Genomic DNA, 19847 nt, shown 5'->3' on the forward strand with positions numbered 1-19847 from the left:
CCAACGAACACTTTGATGCTGTCTTATTATATTTTCTCGGGTTTTACCACATTGTCAGACATGAACAAGTTCATAGTGTCTGGGAGTTTACATGACGTCATCATATAACAGATTGAAAATGTACAGGACTGGTATACGTAAAGCAGCACATCATATGTACCGGTGGCGCTAATACATGTTAGTGTATGGATAGGCTATTCCTTAGAAAATAATAATGGTAATACTTGCTAGCCTAACAAACTGCGGTCGTAAATTCTTTACCAAAGCGAACAACGTTGTAAGAGACAAGTTTACGATTTAGGCTAAATACTTAGAACCGGATTGTAAATTATTAAATGCTTTATCCTGTGGAAACATAGCGAGATAGAAACGCAAGTAAACATTTTTAGGCTTTCTTGTTTACAACCAACTCAGGCCCAGGCATAAAGTTACAGTTAATGTACATACACTGCAGCTGTAGCCTAACATTAATTTCGACCCAAGGTCGTCCTTGACTGTGGTCTAATTGGCTATAGGAGTAATGTAGTCTGACGTTTTACTTCAAAGTTGATAGCGTCCATAGGGCCACTAACCTATGCTACCAAGGTTCTCATGGTTAAGTCTACATTTTAGCGAGCGTTAACAATGTTACACAGTTACACTACAGTATCGTACAATTACAAAACAGACTAGGCCAAACTAGTGTAACATTAAGTTAAATAGCAAATGTACAGGGATAGACGATAGGGCTACCCCAGGATAAGGCTAATTTCTCAAATATGTCACTACTACACTAGTTCATTTCCTTACCACCAGTAGATAAAGTATACATACTCTAATATAAAGCAAAACAAAGTAAAAAACAAAACCAATTTCCATTGTGAACTGTGCAAAAGTCACCACTCAATTTGTAGAGACACACTCAAGAAGTGATCCCTACAAATTAAAAATTAATTTGAACAAATAATGTCCCTACTTTTTCAAATTTAATCAATTACTTTGCAGTCAGTTTCCCCTGTTCATGGTTTGCTAATTTGCAAATTGTGTTTCTTTTGTAAATTTAGGAATAATAAAAGTTACTCCACTTCAACACCAATGGAAGGGCTACCCCAGACATCTGATTCCACAGGCATAGTGGACCCAGAATCCTTAAAGGAAATCCAGCAAAGAGATGGGGAGGTGAATGAGACTCAGACAGAGTTAGACAGGAACGAGGAGAAAGGAGAGGCAGAGTGCAATAAAGACAATGTAATTACAAAAGAGGATAACACTAGGGGAGGTGAAGATGCTCAAACCACAGAGAAAGCCAGTACAGATCAGACAACAGATAATTCAGGCTCCACAGATAAAGCAGAGGATGGAAGAAATCAAAATGCTGTAGATAACGGCAACAGTTTACTCGCCCAGGCTCCTCTGGTTCATCCAGAAACATCATCAGGTGAGTTTAGTGTTTAGTTTATAGTGTATGATGTAGTATTTCTCAAGGGTTAGCAAGACTAGCAGAAGCCCATTTGAAACCCAATCCTTCTGTAGTTTGTGAATTTAGTACGAGCGCTCTCTGTTCGCTGAGAGTTCAGAGAGGTACCAGGCAGGTATGTAATTGTCGCATCCATTTTTTATTCCGGGGACCACAGTTTGACTTCTGGATTCGATGGACTATAGTACAGTACCTCAGCATCTGACCTCTTTTTCAAATAATGAGGGAGGTGAAGACACTCCCCCCTCCCCTCATTTAGGAATCTGAACTGAAGTGTACATACTGTAAATGAAGCGGTTACAAATGCAATGAAATTACACAACTCAACTCAAGTTTCCAATTAGCATATATCAGAACATCAAAATCCACAATCAACAAAAAAAGGCTCCACTACACTACATTGCAAAGGAAGCAATTTTGAAAATGTCATAAATGTAAATCTGGTTCCTGGTTTGGAATGGAATGGGAAGCTGATGATTGTTGTGGCCGACACACTTACACCTTCACCTTTGGTTTGATCAGGTTTGATGTTAGAAAGGAGCTCCAACACCCAGAAAACTCTTCAGTCTGAACTTGGTTTTAACACACGTAGACTCTTTAAGCACTGGCATTTTTGTAGCAAATGGTCCCAAAAAATATTTGAAATTCTAGGCCTGGGTTTGCAAGAAGCTGTGGGCAAGTCATTCTTGTTTTTTGATTGCTTCTCCATGTTTGACCTACAGTATAGGCTGTACAGGTAGTATGTAGTTGTCATATGCGTAGAATCCACCCGTGTCAATTTTTTTACCCAGCTGGAGAACCCTGTCTGTTACGGTCAGATGTCCAGTTTTGTTTAACGGATCAGAAAATTGATTTTCGTTTGTAAAATAAGTTTCAAAATTGTTTGGGATAGCATCATTTTATGTTACAGTGTTAGAGGACACAGGGGGGTCAACTGGGCAATAGCTACACATCTTGTCAGGGTTCTTTGTTGCAGCACCAGCTTTCCCCCCATCATCCTTATTTCAAGCCCCTCTTTAGTTTGCCTCAATCTTTGTTATCTGGAACTTTATGATAATCATAGAATGCATTTATGTCCAGTGTACATACATATATGTATGCAAGTATGTATGTATGTACATGTATGTATGTCTGTCTGCCTTGTCAGTCAGATATTTTAAATTTATACTACTTTTTCAACCACCCAGTGTTACTTTAGGACTGTTTACTTTCTCTCTAGCCACGGCTAGTCCTCGACACGACCAACCAGTTCAGGAATACCACCTCAAGTGGGTGGACTGGAACAATAGAAAGACACCCATCGTGACCCAGAACGAGAACGGACCTTGCCCACTGATAGCCATCTTGAACGTCCTACTCCTACGTGCGGTGATCGAAATCCCAGAAGGGGTGGAAATAGTCACAGCTACGCAACTTATCAACTACTTAGGCAATACTATACTGCAGAGGATTCCTGAGGTAAGCTTGTGTTCTGTTAATGTGCAAGTATTGAGTCTGATACATGTAAGGAGAGAAGCTTGATACTACAGTACAGTATAACAGCACTGAGGATTCCTGAGGAGTCTGACAACACATTGTAAGTAGAATATATACTTTATATATATTAGGAGAACATACTGCAGTATATCAGCATCGAGGATTCCTGAGGTAAGATTGTAACTCTTAATAAGAGTAGAGTCTGACATACACTGTAAGGAGATAGGTTGCTGGTACTACACTTGTGATTCCTGAGGAGTCTGACATAAATTGTAAGGAGAATATATACTGTACAGTACATACTAAATATATACTACCCTGTACATAAGGAGAACATCCTACAGTATATCAGCGTTCCCTCTCTGAACGTTGGAGGCTACCTGTAATTGGTTCCTTGTACCGGTTCATATACGGCACCCTGTGCGCTGACACTTTCAGATCTGGCATGGATACCAAGCTAACAGCTCAATCTTTAATTCTGTTACTTGAGCTGCGAGTCTTGTAAGATATATACTCCTTCTGATAAAAAGAGGCATTAGTTTTCTTTCTCCTGCTAATGCTGTCACTCTTCAGCTGTGGCTGTTGCATTGTGGTATCATTGTTACCAGCCAATTAAGTGTTTCCTATTATGGCGCTGGTTTGTATTGATCCTTTGTTCATTCATACTTAGTAAAGATTCCTAAATCCTATTGGTCCATTCAGGTCAGCTGACCGTGGTTAATCCTGTGAGTAACGCACGGTAAAATTACGGGGCATCACTTTAATAAATCTTTGGTTACATGTACCTGTAACCAAAAATGTTTTGTTTTATCATTTTTCCCCCACACAAATGGTAGTGTATGAATGAACGGGGTTAATCAACGGTCTAGCGTGCGTTACTCACATGATTAATGCACTCCAGGTGTTAATGCTATCGCTGGATGCACTCGGGCTCCGCCTTCGTGCATCGCTTGCATTATCCCCCGATCGTGCATTAATCCTGTGAGTAACGCACGCTAGACCGTTGATTAACCCCTTATTTAAAGTCCTTCCTTCCGATACCCAATATATATTATTAAAAGCATGCAAAGTATTGTTCGGTATACATTTGTCACTGCTAAAAACTGTAAGTGAATATTTCTTTTATTATTTATTTATACCACTTTGTTTAAACATCAACCTGTTATGGCCATAGTTTAGGGCCCACTTCGTGCTTTAAATGTCTCCATTGAACTCTATTTAACTTTTGTCAGTTACATCAATTGACCTTTGACCTCTATCAATCTAGACTGCTCAGGTTTTCCTTTCACCGCAGTAACGCTAGTATCTCCAGCAAAATAGTAAAAGGTTATTAAGGTAAAACATCCAGGCTAAGATGAAAATGAAACCTTAGCTACTTGAGCTGTAATAAACAAACATGGCACCCAACCTGGGACATTTAAGGTTTCATTTTGTCATTTGAGACATTAGGCAATCAAAATTCTGTAAATGGAAACATGGAAACATCTGCCACACAATTCTGAGAGGAGTGTCATTTGTCAAATGAAAGTAGTTCTTCCTTAGTCCGTAACATCTTTTCTGCTATTGTTCGGTTACTACTCAAAGGGAAGTAGGTTTTACCTTGGTACATTGTCGAAGCCCCCATAGGTGTAAATAAATCATAGATCTGCTCCCCTACCCATTGTCTGAAACAACCTTTTCACGCAATATTTATTTTCAGAGATAAAAAAAAAAGAGTAATCGACGAAAACGAAAGACAGTGGCTGAAAACATTTCGTTATATTGCATTCTCTTTTGTCCGTCCCTCTCAGGACGCGACGGAAGCGGTCAGGAAGAATTTTGAGAAGAACATGAGCGACGCTATGGAAATAGTTTCCAAACTCCAGACGGGTCTCGACGTAAATGTAAGATTCACAGGGTAAGTCAAATTTGGGGTGCCACGGTTAAAATGTTTTGGGGTGGGGGAGGGGTGGGGGTGGTATTCAGAAATAAATGTATATGTATGGTTGGCTGTCTCGTTACTGAGTTTTCTTACATTCAATTAAGTTTGCTGAGGCTAGGAAGGCTGTGTTCGATGTAGGATTTGAGTATGTTGAATGGAGTGGGGAAGGCATTTGGAGTGGGGAAGGGAAGGGGTAGGGGAGGAAAGGGATGGGGAGGAAATGGGGGATGGGTTGTGATTGACTGATCTGGGAAAGTTAGAGATGCAGGTAAGGTGGAATGGAGAGTGTAAGGAAGCAGGTGTAAACATATTGAATAAAAAGAATTGAAAGAATGCACTAATGTGTTTTAATGAAATGTGATTGCAAAGAATGAAATGTATACAATGCTTCCACCCCCCCCCTTCTTAATCATCTCCTAATTTTTCACGCTTAACAAATCTGTGATATGAGTTGAATGTTACCAATCTGTCATGCAGAAAGCTATTTTACAGTACTGCAAGCTTGTACTGTAACACTGCATCATAACAGAGAAGAGATACATTGTACAGCTCTCCCACCAGTGGCATGAGCAGGATCTCAAAAGGATGGGACGTGGGGGTTTATTTATTTATTTATTTATTTATTTATTTATTTATTTATTTATTTATTTATTTATTTATTTATTTATTTATTTATTTATTTATTTATTTATTTATTGATTGATTGATTGATTGATTGATTGATTGATTGATTGATTGATTGATTTATTGATTTATTTATTGATTGATTGATTGATTGATTGATTGATTGATTGATTGATTGATTGATTGATTGATTGATTTATTTATTTATTTATGTATTTATTTATGTATTTATTTATTTATTTATTTATTTATGTATTTATTTATTTATTTATTTATTTATTTATTTTTATAAAAATTTACTTTCTGTGGTCTTTTTTGCAGGGTTGGGGATTTTGAATATACCCAAGAGTGCCTGATATTTGATCTCGTAAATATTAGTCTTTACCACGGCTGGCTCTACGATCCACAGAACACAGAGTTAATATCAGCAGTAGGCACTTGCAGTTATAACCAACTGGTGGAGAAGATTATAGAAAGTAAAAACTCAGAGGAAGGCTTGGAGCTACATCAAGGTAAAAAAAAAAATTCCCACCAAAAAATATGTCCAATTAATTGGATAGTTCGCTTTCACATACATTATATTTGATATTTTTTCAGTTTAATCATTTAATCGTTTAATTCTGTTCAAATTTTGTAGGTAAAGTAACATATAAATTCTGCACGTTTTTCATTTATCCATTACTTACGGTCCTTGTACAGTCAACGACATGCTGAAAAGAAGAAAAAAGCAGTGAATTTAGTCCTGGAAATTCTGGCTGTTACTTCCAAGACATTTTTGCATATATATAATAAATACTAGAGCAAAATCCTTGCAGTAGTTTTATGAATATTGATTTTCATAAATCTGCAGACCTTTCCAATATTTAGTTACTACAAATCGACTACAATTTCTTGTGGTACCTCTAAATATTGGGAAACTGCAGTATTCCAATATTCCTGTTTATCTCCTTAGGCTTAGTCGCAGAAAACTTTCTGCAGACGTCGGCCGCTCAACTGACTTACCACGGCCTGTGTGAACTAAATTCTACCATCGAAAACAACCAGCTCTGTGTTCTATTCCGAAATAACCACTTCAGTACACTCTGTAAGCACGACGTAAGTAAAACCGTTACCTTTTGTATGGTGTCATTGTGCCAAGTCAGTTTGGGGTAACGTCTGTTTTTTTTTTGGTTCATTTCATAAAAAGTTGAACTTGCTCTGTAAGCAGAATGTAAAGTACAATTTTATTAGGTAAATGTGGTCGGTAGCGTTCTGTGATTTATGCCATATATGTCAGTGGTGAGCACACTGTATGTATAGCCGTAACCTCAGTAAGGTTGTGATTTACTTTTAGACAGGTCTGGTTAGTTCTATATACTTTTACACAAAACAGTCACTTCAGTAGCCTCTGTATTAAGCACACTGTATGTTTAGTCGTTTCCTCAGTGAGGTTGTGATTTACTTTTAGACAGGTCTGGTTAGTTCTATATACTTTTACACATAACAGTCACTTCAGTAGCCTCTGTATTAAGCACATTGTATGTATAGCCGTTTCCTCAGTAAGGTTGTGATTTACTTTTAGACAGGTCTGGTTAGTTCTATATACTTGAACACATAACAGTCACTTCAGTAGCCTCTGTATTAAGCACATTGTATGTATAGCCGTTTCCTCAGTGAGGTTGTGATTTAAATTTAGACAGGTCTTGTTAGTTCTATATACTTTTACACAAAACAGTCACTTCAGTAGCCTCTGTATTAAGCACACTGTATGTATAGCCGTTTCCTCAGTGAGGTTGTGATTTACTTTTAGACAGGTCTGGTCAGTTCTATATACTTTAACACATAACAGTCACTTCAGTAGCCTCTGTATTAAGCACACTGTATGTATAGCCGTTTCCTCAGTAAGGTTGTGATTTACTTTTAGACAGGTCTGGTCAGTTCTATATACTTTAACACATAACAGTCACTTCAGTAGCCTCTGTATTAAGCACACTGTATGTATAGCCGTTTCCTCAGTAAGGTTGTGATTTACTTTTAGACAGGTCTGGTTAGTTCTATATACTTTAACACATAACAGTCACTTCAGTAGCCTCTGTATTAAGCACATTGTATGTATAGCCGTTTCCTCAGTAAGGTTGTGATTTACTTTTAGACAGGTCTGGTTAGTTCTATATACTTTAACACATAACAGTCACTTCAGTAGCCTCTGTATTAAGCACATTGTATGTATAGCCATTTCCTCAGTGAGGTTGTGATTTACTTTAAGACAGGTCTGGTTAGTTCTATATACTTAAACACATAACAGTCACTTCAATAGCCTCTGTATTGAGCACACTGTATGTATAGCTGTTTCCTCAGTAAGGTTGTGATTTACCTTTTAGACAGGTCTGGTTAGTTCTATACTTTAACACATAACAGTCACTTCAGTAGCCTCTGTATTAAGCACACTGTATGTATAGCCGTTTCCTCAGTAAGGTTGTGATTTACTTTTAGACAGGTCTTGTTAGTTCTATATACTTTAACACATAACAGTCACTTCAGTAGCCTCTGTATTAAGCACACTGTATGTATAGCCGTTTCCTCAGTGAGGTTGTGATTTACTTTTAGACAGGTCTGGTCAGTTCTATATACTTTAACACATAACAGTCACTTCAGTAGCCTCTGTATTAAGCACACTGTATGTATAGCCGTTTCCTCAGTGAGGTTGTGATTTACTTTTAGACAGGTCTGGTTAGTTCTATATACTTTAACACATAACAGTCACTTCAGTAGCCTCTGTATTAAGCACACTGTATGTATAGCCGTTTCCTCAGTGAGGTTGTGATTTACTTTTAGACAGGTCTGGTCAGTTCTATATACTTGAACACATAACAGTCACTTCAGTAGCCTCTGTATTAAGCACACTGTATGTATAGCCGTTTCCTCAGTGAGGTTGTGATTTACTTTTAGACAGGTCTGGTTAGTTCTATATACTTTAACACATAACAGTCACTTCAGTAGCCTCTGTATTAAGCACACTGTATGTATAGCCGTTTCCTCAGTGAGGTTGTGATTTACTTTTAGACAGGTCTGGTCAGTTCTATATACTTGAACACATAACAGTCACTTCAGTAGCCTCTGTATTAAGCACACTGTATGTATAGCCGTTTCCTCAGTGAGGTTGTGATTTACTTTTAGACAGGTCTGGTCAGTTCTATATACTTGAACACATAACAGTCACTTCAGTAGCCTCTGTATTAAGCACACTGTATGTATAGCCGTTTCCTCAGTGAGGTTGTGATTTACTTTTAGACAGGTCTGGTTAGTTCTATATACTTTAACACATAACAGTCACTTCAGTAGCCTCTGTATTAAGCACACTGTATGTATAGCCGTTTCCTCAGTGAGGTTGTGATTTACTTTTAGACAGGTCTGGTCAGTTCTATATACTTGAACACATAACAGTCACTTCAGTAGCCTCTGTATTAAGCACACTGTATGTATAGCCGTTTCCTCAGTGAGGTTGTGATTTACTTTTAGACAGGTCTGGTTAGTTCTATATACTTTAACACATAACAGTCACTTCAGTAGCCTCTGTATTAAGCACACTGTATGTATAGCCGTTTCCTCAGTGAGGTTGTGATTTACTTTTAGACAGGTCTGGTTAGTTCTATATACTTTAACACATAACAGTCACTTCAGTAGCCTCTGTATTAAGCACACTGTATGTATAGCCGTTTCCTCAGTGAGGTTGTGATTTACTTTTAGACAGGTCTGGTTAGTTCTATATACTTTAACACATAACAGTCACTTCAGTAGCCTCTGTATTAAGCACACTGTATGTATAGCCGTTTCCTCAGTGAGGTTGTGATTTACTTTTAGACAGGTCTGGTCAGTTCTATATACTTGAACACATAACAGTCACTTCAGTAGCCTCTGTATTAAGCACACTGTATGTATAGCCGTTTCCTCAGTGAGGTTGTGATTTACTTTTAGACAGGTCTGGTTAGTTCTATATACTTTAACACATAACAGTCACTTCAGTAGCCTCTGTATTAAGCACACTGTATGTATAGCCGTTTCCTCAGTGAGGTTGTGATTTACTTTTAGACAGGTCTGGTTAGTTCTATATACTTTAACACATACAGTCACTTCAGTAGCCTCTGTATTAAGCCCACTGTATGTATAGCCGTTTCCTCAGTGAGGTTGTGATTTACTTTTAGACAGGTCTGGTTAGTTCTATATACTTCAGCTCACTACACACTGTAGACACAATGTACGTACAGTAATAGCTATGTCCTTTGATGTGATTACGTAAACTCCAAAATTACATGAATGTGTTCTGCTTCACCTGGTATTCATCACTTCACTGTTAAGCACATGTTTAAAAGTCGTTTTCCCTAAGGTACAAAGTGATTACCTACTTTCCATCACAAATTAAGTTCATGTACAGTTCTAGACCATGTAAAGCATACTTTGTAAGTATGTACGAATTTGTTTGAATGATGCATTTTGGGAATGTTGATCGTTAACAGTGAGTGAAGGATGACATTGGGTTAATTGTGAGGACAATGATAGACACAAATTAATGTTTATCAATTAGTTCAGACAAAAATTTATAGCTACTGCTAAATGTGCTAAATGTGATTTGAGTAAACTGTCAAATAGCTCCTCTCCCCTCCACCCACACCCTGCCCCAACAGTCAACACCCCCCCCCCCCTTGTTGTCTTTCTGTCCCTATCAAATGCTGCACGGTCATCACTTCACAAACTGGAAGAGAATTTCTACAGCACTTCTGGTCTAAGAAGTACCAGAATACTTTCGTTTTGCTGGCTCGGGGTGTGTGTTCACCCAGTTTGGATAATTGTTTATATACTGTGCTATGATAGCATGCCACAAAGCACTCATACTGACAGCATCAACAGTATGAATAACATGTTTGTAATATATCAAGGCTAGGAACTGTTGAGACTGTCAGTACCAGCCAGTGCTTTGGTAACATGCTTCAAAGCACTCGTACTGACAGCATGAACAGTATGAATAACATGTTTCTATTACATCAAGGCTAGGAACTGCTCATACTGTCAGTACCAGTGCTTTGAAGCATGGTATGATTGTACAGTGTAGAGTGGTATTAGCACTGCAAAAGTATCCCGACTGGTTTGTGTGTAACATCTCAATCCCTGTTGGACATGCAGACAGGGTCTTGCATGTAACCCGGGGATTTCCCTTAAAAATATCAGCCATGTCTGATCCAAGACTCTTTCTTTTATTGCATTACTTGTTTCTCTTTTCAGGATGTATTGTATATCTTAGTGACAGATCAAGGCTTCCTGACTGCTTCTAATGTCGTCTGGGAATCACTTAGCAACGTAGAGGGCGACAGTCTCTTTTACGATGGGGCCTTCCAGCGATGTCTGCCAAATATCAAACCAGTTCTAGATGCAGCTTCACCGATGAGTATGGAACAGCAGATTGATTCAGAGTGAGTCTAGGCCTCAGTTTAACTGTCTCCTTTCCTAGCTTTGTTTTCTTTTCATTTTGTCTTTGATTTTGTTCTTTAAATCTTTCTTTTCTTTTTGTGTTTAATTTTCGTTCTTTAAATCTCGTTTACTCATTGGTCACAAATGTTTTACAAAGCTTGTGAGCATATTACTGTATGAAACTTAGAAATGGCCTGACATTATGGTCTTATCAGGATCCCCTCAGGCAGACTAAAATAGAAATAGAGAATACAACATAAATGAATAATCTCTATGTGGTTGTACTGACAGTCACCAATCGCAGAAGCCCCAACCCATAGAAAAGCAGAATTCACTTTTTTCTTCATCGCATGGCACAGATTAAATAATAGTATTACCTTTCTTTAAAGCACCGCTTCCTGCATTGAATTTTGAAATGTCTGCCACGCCATAATTCCAATACAGTGCAGCTCTGCTTTAAACTTCAATTTTAAAAAAGAATTATGAATGAAGCAGCTTGGACCCTTTAATTCAGCACGGGTGGTCGTGCTTGAACTTTCCCCCGTGTCTTTTTTTGTCTTTTCTAGTTTTGTCGGTGTTTGCTTTTAGAACTTATCGAGAGTTGACAACTGTTTCCTTGATTCTTGTAATTGAAAGCGGAAAAAAAAGCCTTCAAGTATTACCATCTTCATGCCGCGAAAGTGTCCATTAGCTATAGGTTGCATCCAAAAACCTGCCGTTTGTACTGAAAGGCAGGTTTTTTCCAGTTGGTAAGCTGAGTGATCAGTCCCATCTTGTCGCACCTTAGTTGAGCTGCCTTTATTCGTCTATTATGCAACTCATCACACAGCTAGTAGTCAAATCACTATCAGATCAAGGCAGACATGGCAAGGTGTGAACAAATCAACTCTTCCACACTCACCAGTCTGTTTGCAGGAGAGATAAAGTTTCAGTAAGTTGAGGTCAAGAGAGTTGAAGAATGCAACCTATTGTTAATGGACTAATTCTTGTCATGTTCCTTTCTTTTACTCACCCTCTCTCCATCTCTCTCTTCATCTCTCATTAAATTACTTTTTTCAGTTTTCTGGTAGCATTGTCCATGCAGGAAGACCAACCCTCATCAAAGAGCCAGGCACCTCCTCAAGTAGAGCCATCTGATGACACAAACCTAACAGAGTAGGTTACCAGCCTCTGGTATTATTCACTTAAAATGGATGACGTTAGGGGACACAATGAATTATGCTTTAATACGATGATAACAAATACTGCTATCAGTCAAGGGTTGTTTCCATATCTTCTTCAGTTGGTTGAGAAAAGAGCAATTAAAGATCTGAGGCTCATCATTTAAAACGGCTGGACTACTTAGTCTAACACACAGACTGTTAGGGTCAGTTCCCCAGATGCAACACAATATTTAGTTGGAAAACATCTGACAATCACAGCTATCAGTCAATGTTGGTTCCATATCTCTTTCAGTTGTTTTATAAAAGAGCAATTAAAGATCTGAGGCTCATTGTTAAAAATGGCTAGGCTGCTTAGTCTAACACACAGACTGTGAGGGTCAGTTTTCACCAGGTGTGGCTATATAAACTTACTTTGCTCCTCTCCTACCTGTCTCCACACGATTACTGCACTTTCGTCCATAGGTGTAATTAAAATGAAAAGTGAGAGGTTAAGGGAAACTTTCTTTTGTTTTTCGAGATGAGACCGTCAGTCAGGTCTCATTGAGTTCAGCGTGAGGTGATCAGCGGATTTGCTTTTGCTTTTCTCGCAGCCAAGAGTTGGCGATGAAGTTACAAGAGGAAGAAGATCTGCAGGCGGCTAGAATGGTGCAGGAACAGGAGCAGGCTGCAGCTGCTGCAGGCGCCGACCAGCAGGCAGGTGCAGGAGGAGGAGGTGGAGGAGGAGGACAACAGAGGCAGGTAGATGACAGGCAAGCAAACGGTGCTGGTGGAGGGGGAGCAGGGGGACAGCCTCCTCAGCAACGACAAGGCCGGAGAGAACCAAGGGTAGGCAGGTTTCACTTAAAGTTTATAATTCCTTTACAGTGACCAGTGCTATGGTCAAGTGAATGCAGGCGGTGGCATTAGAAGGAATGGAACCTAGCATCTGAGAGATCGTGGGTTCCATCCCTGAATGGTCAAAGTAGGCTGGGGGTTTTTTGCATCCAGGAGGAATCCACAGTTTTCCCATCTGAAATGGTCTTCCAAAATGTAAAATCAAAGGTCGTCACTGAGCTGAAACTGTAAATTGGATAGTCTGATTACCTGAAGTGTAAGCTACTCCCACATGCACGTGTTGTAGCTTTTGGTATTTCTAGTGTCCTTGAGGTTAGTACTGAGAATGACCTTTGACATGAAACAATATGGACGGGAATAAATATGGTAGGATTGGCTGTGAATCGAACAGAACCACACAGTTGTTACTTTTGGTATTCCTGCAATACCTGAGAGTGGCAGGGAACAGAGGGTAACTTTTGACAGGATACATTTTGGACAGGAAGTTCTGCTAGGAACCAAAAGGTGACCGTGAACCGTTGCTATCCACTTTTCATACTTATATTTTAATTTTCTTCCTGGTTGTAGCTGTTTTATGTCATCATTTTTGTAGTGATTCAAAGGGACCCCCAAGAAACGTCAACTTCCGAATAGAACAGACTGAATGTTAGTGTTGAAATGTGACAACATGCAACAAGCTAATCCTGAACAAACAAAAAAAAGACTGACTCTGATCTTATATTGACGTTGAAACGATGTAATTTCAATGTTTCCATATCTTCATTACAGGACAAGTCATGTACCATCCTTTAGCAGCACCATCCCACTGTACGGATAAAAACACAGATTTGCTGGCGGCTTTGTTACTGGTGATGTTCATCTCTCTGTTGTGGAGGTCTACGATGGTGATGATGCCGATAGCAGACTTGTAGTTAGAGTACAACACAGCATGTTTAGGAGTACAATGGCATGAGTACCAGTACAATGGCATGAGTACCAGCACAATGGCATGAGTACCAGTACAATGGCATGAGTACCAGTACAACGGCATGAGTACCAGTACAACGGCATGAGTACTGGTACAATGACATGAGTACCAGTACAATGGCATGAGTACTAGTACAATGGCATGAGTACCAGTACAATGGCATGAGTACCAGTACAATGGCATGAGTACCAGTACAACGGCATGAGTACTGGTACAATGACATGAGTACCAGTACAATGGCATGAGTACCAGTACAATGGCATGAGTACCAGTACAATGACATGAGTACCAGTACAATGGCATGAGCACCATTACAATGACATAAGTACTGTACCAGTACAATGGCATGAGTACCAGTACAATGGCATGAGTACCAGTACAATGGCATGAGTACCAGTACAATGACATGAGTACCAGTAAAATGGCATTAGTACTAGTACAATGGCATGAGTACCAGTACAATGGCATGAGTACCAGTACAATGGCATGAGTACCAGTACATGTAAACGTCCTCTTGGTATGAGTACAACTAGATGTAAAACGGTCTCAACACAAGTACTCAATCTTGCTTCTAATTTTGTCTACACTAGATTTCCAAAATGCTTCCTAGTACAAGTATGAAATCCAAATCCATTAAGACCAGAGGGGTACACTCAAATATGCTAGAATATGAGTACAGACTCTCACTATAAGTCTAGCTGTGAGTGCCTGTCTGGCATAAAACACTGAAGCCAAGGGAAGTTTCAGGAACATTTTTCAGTTTGTTGATCGTTACCCTACTAGTAGGCCTAGTTACAAACGTTAATTCTATCTTGTCATTGATAGGGAAGCCGTATTCAATACAGAAATGTTATCAGTGGAGTAGAATTCAGGGTTGGGGTATTCAACTTCCAATGAATTGGTGTTTTTTTTTCTGTCTCTTTGTGCACTATTAATTTGAAAGATGTGATGTCATAACCAACTTTGGTGCCTTTCTGTTTATAAAATAATAAATGTCTTTTATTGTCAGAAAAAAAAAACTTGAAAAGAAAAATAGTAGTTTGACATTGTGGTGCCCACCCCCCTCCCCAAAGGAAATATATTATACATATGTATATATAAATATATATAATTATATATATATATATATATATATATATATATATATATATATATATATATATATACATATAGACAGAAATATGTATAAACATCTATTCTCTAGTTTCTGGCCTGCACTAACCCTTACACCTTGCTTGCAAAGTTTCTATCATTGAAGGCTTTATAGAAATGTGTTCGTGTTTGAAACTGTTGTCGTCATTTTATCTTAAACGTGCTTCTCGAGACTAAGCCAACCGACCACTGCTTGCATAAAACTAAATCAAACCCCTAGTACTTCTGTAATGAATATGCATAAGCTGGAGCATTCCTCCCTGCATATCCTCCAGAAGGCATCTTGTCGGAATCATTGATGCGATGTAGCCTGATTCTCATCACTGTCACATGATTGTTCTAAGCAACATCTTGGGTGAGTTTTGAGGTTCTTCATGACGAGAATTAGTCCATTAACCATAGGTTGCATTTTTCAGCTCGCTTGACCTCAACTTACTGAAACTTTATCTCCTACAAACAGACTAGGATTGGTTTATTTGTTCACACCTTGCCATGTCTGCCTTGAACTGAACATGATTTGGCTACTCGCTGTGTGATGAGTTGCATAATAGAGGAAAAGGCAGCTCAACTAAAGTGCAAAAAGATGGGACTGATCACTCAGCTAACCAACTGGAAAAAACCTGCCGTTCAGTACAAACGGCGGGTTTTTGGATGCAACCTATAGCTAATGGACACTTTTGTTGCATGTTCTCGGTAGCTTCAATGTCATGATGGTATGTAGATTGGTCACAGAGGATTATAGACAAGGTAGATTAATAACCCACTTTAAATTGTGATAATATTGTAGGAAGTTCTACAGTCCAAGTGTGCTTTCTTTATTAGTAAAGGCTGAAAAGCCTTGGTTTTCTTTTTTTACCTTCTCAGTGCTAGCTGCTTATGTACAGTACGTTGTATTCTCGAAATGACCTTTGACATTATCCTTTTAATCTCATTTAGCTTAATTCAAAATGTCTGCTATTTGTCATGGAGACGACAGCACTTATTATTAACTTCATCTTTACTTCCTACCTTTTTGTTGGGGGAGGGGGAAGGGAGGGGCATGAGGCAAGCCTCATTGGCATTTGTAGTTTACATCGAAATAAAGTCTTTTATGAAACTACTGTAGACGGAGAGAATAACAATGTCAATTTTGTGGCAAAGCCCAGCGAAGTATTTCATGACCAGATTTTGAATTTGGTTTATAAAATTCTGGCAATTCTCTCAAAAATGACCAACTATTAAGATTACAATGTTTATGAAAGTAAGACTTGCCCGCCAATGGTTGTTGCCACAAAGTTGAATAATACTTCATTTGTTGTTTCCTTTCACGACAACATACAAAGTATAAAACAATCAGTTTAACAAACATCATGTTAACAGAACATGTCGTGAGAAAGGGAAGTATGCTCAAAGGTCCTGGTGGGCTTGACGGGAGCACACTCTCCGAAGGTAACGGAACCAGAAGAAATACATACATTACCTCACGACTGATCAGTGTCAAGTGATACAGTTAGGACCTAGGCTAGGCTAAGCTTTGTGTATGTAAGTGAAAAGTTTAGGACCTAGGCTAAGCTTTGTGTGTGTAAGTGTATGGTATGTTAGGATATGGAAAGCCTATCCATTTTTGGACTGTAAAGTCACTCCAACTCTCAGCAACTTTTCAGATTGCAATGTTTACTATTCCTTATTTCAACTGTCAGTGGCATCTCTGCATATAAGAAAAGCTACCAAATTCAATCTGTACCGATTTGACAATACTTTGTATGTTTGTTAAAAACTATAATTTCTGCTAGCTATCGTCCATGTAGCTATAAGATACAAGTTTAGCTGGTTACACTGGAATTAGATTTTTTACATTGCAGAACCGATGTAGGTCAATTTATGGCATGTGAAGGACAGACATCTGCTAGACTCTGTAGTCCAGCCGTTTTGACTAATTAAACCCAAAATGTCAAGGTTTTAATAACTCTCGGTAAACTCACCTTTGTGCTGTAATTGTATTAATTTACTTGTGTTTTATGAATAATTAATGTGGTCCAAGCAGAACATATAATAATAATATTTCCAAACTATTAATGTGCACTAACAAAAACGTTCTGCCAATAATTGGACCATAGGTCCAGTGTATATACATATTTATATCAATATTTAATGTGGTACAGTCTAAACAGCCGATGGGAAAACTTTATAGCCTGGTGTTTTTGGCTGGCGATGTTGTAATCTTTAAATGTATGGCTAATATTTCCAAACTGATGCATGCTATATAGTGAACTTTGCAACCATGAATGGACCTTGTATTTTATATATTTTATTCATATGGTTCTATCTGAACAGACAAAATTGTATCTGTTATTGAAAAACTGGTGCATGCTATTAAAAGGAAAGGGTCATCATATTCTTGTTACATGTTGATATAATTTGTTAGTGCGGCCCAAATTTGAACTGTAGACAAGTTTATGCCGTGGTTTTAATAGTTTTGACTCAAATCTCGTAAAAAGTTGCATATTATTTATAAACACTCTCCCATGGTGGAAGCTTTTAGTGAAATGTTCTTGCATAATCCAAGTTTGCCTTGCAACGAGTAGTGTCTTATAAGGTAGTCGGGCTCTATGATAATGATTGTCAAATGTATGCGTGCACTCGTTTGAAATTACAAATATCTCATTTTTTGTGATGATTTGCCCAACAATTTGTGCAGGACTTTGATTCAGTTTTAAGTAACAGGATAACAAAACAGGAAAAAAAAATCAAATCACAGAAATTGTTCTTGCAGGGAAGACATTTTGCTCTCTACACAGAAATTCTCCAAGTTAATCGCAGTTTATAAGTCTCGGAAAGGTGGAGGACTTTGTATGTGAAATGCATATATAAACAAAAATTCCGATGAAGACAAAAAAAAAATTTAAAAACAGAATTATAAAATTTCAAGATGTGAAATATCATGTGGAGTGTTAGCGTGGAGTGTTAGCGTGGAGTGTTAGCTCAGTGGTTAACGCCGGTGCCTTTCAATCATAAGGTCTCCAGTTCGAGTTACTCCAAGATTAATGTATGTCGTCCAGTTACAGAGTTATTGACAATTCATAATCATGGACGTTAAATATGAATGTCAGAGACTGACTTCGGTCGGCTTGTGGCTTTGATAAAGCCAATGAGGCTTCTTTGCGAGTTCCTGCTTGCAGGAGGATCTAAATTACATACAATACATGTGTGGGGGATACATGCATTTATTGTTACAATGTTGCTGTAGGCTTGATTTTGATAATTTCAGTTCTAAAATGTCATGACTTCTTCTGTCCCAACTGAACACAAGCTGACTCTTATTGACCGACCGTTTGTGAATGTTGTGTAAGACTCATGGTCATACTTACTGAAAAACTAGTGATTGCACACAACAACCGCTTTCTGTAACAGACACTTGCTCATTTAATTGACTTGTAAAATTACTTTTTAATTATAGGTATCATTTGCCTTTTTTTTTTTTTTCGATGGGCGGGGGGGGGTGGTTAACTTAATATTCATACTCCAATTCCATAACAAAGCAGTTCGTTTATTCTTAACATGTTTAGTTTAAACTGGAATAAATGAAAAAAGTGGCTGTTTATTACTGTTTAACCTGATATCTTGTTGTATGTAGTTTGTACTTGATCGGGCTATCCAGGTAGGAGTCATATACTTTTGTAACTGACCCTACACCGCACCACCCCCCCCGGCTTCCCCTCCCCTTGCCACCCATTCGAGTTTGTTTCTTCATAAGGAGGGGGAATTCTGTGCGGCACTATCAAAAGTTATTTATGCTCAAGGTTTAAGATGAAAGAAATTAATAAATGTATCTTTATCATTGTGTATTATAACCACCGCTGTTCAGCCGTACATACGTGTTGTATTCATTCAGTGTAGTCATCTAAAAGTTTGACGATAATTACATTTTTTGTCAAATTCTTTTTTCTTTCTTTTTTTACTATTTATATTTCTACCAGTTTCTTGGTCTTATCTAGATGTCAGTAAATTGATAATATTATTTTATATTATGTCAGTTTCCTTCTCGCTCTTTGTCAGAAAGTAAAGTTTTCCTTGAATATAATATTACGTGCATGTCCTAAGTTGACATTACAAGAGATGGATCTGGAAAAAAAAAAAATTAAAACTCTTTTCTTTTCTTTTTTTCTCTTCATATGGTTTGAACTCACCTGCCAAAGGTCAAAGCCTGAAAACTTTGTGAACACGATAAACTCTAAAAGTACATCTTTGCTGAACTTCATACATGTATGGTATGCAGATTCAGCTTGTTGAAATTGATGGAGGTCAAAGGTCACATAAGGTCAACAGGCCTCAAAGTCTGAGAACCTTTTAAACATGATAACTTTAAATTAAAGCTACAATTTAATCTGTGAATTCTCGAATGCAATGATTTTCTTTTGTTGAAAATAGTTTGGTCAAATTCAGTTCAGTTTTGTTCTGTGAAGGGGCTCTACGGGTCTTGAACGAAACATACCTGGCATCCAGGTAATGAAATCTGCTTCAGAGTTCATACTCTTGCTTTAAACGTGCACTCCAACCGCTTATCAGGGTTTCTCCCTCTGAGCTTCAAGGGGTCAACAGGTTATCTCAAATGGATGCAAACTAGCTGAAGGGGTTATCTCAGATGGTGGAAAACTTTGGCATTTTCTCAAAAATATTCCACAGTGTATAAACAATGTCATGTAATGCCCCAAAAAACTATTTAAAAGGATTTGCTATTACAAACTTGGTAAAATTACTCTATATTTCACATAGGAAGACTGTTCTTTTCTGGATTTTGAAACATTTTGGTCTAAAATTCTAGACTGTAAAATC

The 19847-nt window shown here is 38.1% G+C and overlaps 1 protein-coding gene and 1 long non-coding RNA gene across 6 annotated transcripts; one reads left to right on the forward strand and one right to left on the reverse strand.

The window, feature by feature from the left end:
- The first annotated feature begins 61 nt into the window (after positions 1-61).
- On the forward strand, positions 62-16139 carry LOC139983397 (ubiquitin carboxyl-terminal hydrolase MINDY-2-like). 5 transcript variants are annotated; one of them, XM_071996936.1, is made up of 10 exons: positions 62-177; positions 1044-1417; positions 2676-2914; positions 4723-4829; positions 5799-5989; positions 6430-6572; positions 10734-10921; positions 11979-12074; positions 12673-12907; positions 13685-16139. In XM_071996936.1, coding segments are annotated over exons 1-10 (1599 nt in total). In that variant the 5' UTR covers positions 62-175; the 3' UTR covers positions 13709-16139. The 5 variants fall into 5 exon arrangements, with proteins under 5 accessions (XP_071853037.1, XP_071853041.1, XP_071853042.1 ...); XM_071996940.1 differs by having other exon boundaries at positions 109-217; XM_071996941.1 differs by having other exon boundaries at positions 165-277.
- Positions 15095-19555, reverse strand: LOC139983398 (uncharacterized). Its single transcript, XR_011798653.1, has 2 exons — positions 16577-19555; positions 15095-16531 (listed from the first exon to the last, which is right to left on the reverse strand). It is a non-coding gene; the product is annotated as an uncharacterized lncRNA (long non-coding RNA).
- Between the last annotated feature and the right edge of the window lie 292 nt (positions 19556-19847).

Source organism: Apostichopus japonicus, chromosome 16, assembly GCF_037975245.1.
Source record: "Apostichopus japonicus isolate 1M-3 chromosome 16, ASM3797524v1, whole genome shotgun sequence".
NCBI classification, from domain to species: Eukaryota; Metazoa; Echinodermata; class Holothuroidea; order Aspidochirotida; family Stichopodidae; genus Apostichopus; species Apostichopus japonicus.

Bases quoted from the DNA above. Each gene is read 5' to 3' on its own strand.
- LOC139983397 (XM_071996936.1), top strand. The intron at 2,915-4,722 runs GTAAGCTTGTGT...CGTCCCTCTCAG, and splicing joins TACTGCAGAGGATTCCTGAG to GACGCGACGGAAGCGGTCAG. The intron at 5,990-6,429 runs GTAAAAAAAAAA...TTATCTCCTTAG, and splicing joins AGGCTTGGAGCTACATCAAG to GCTTAGTCGCAGAAAACTTT.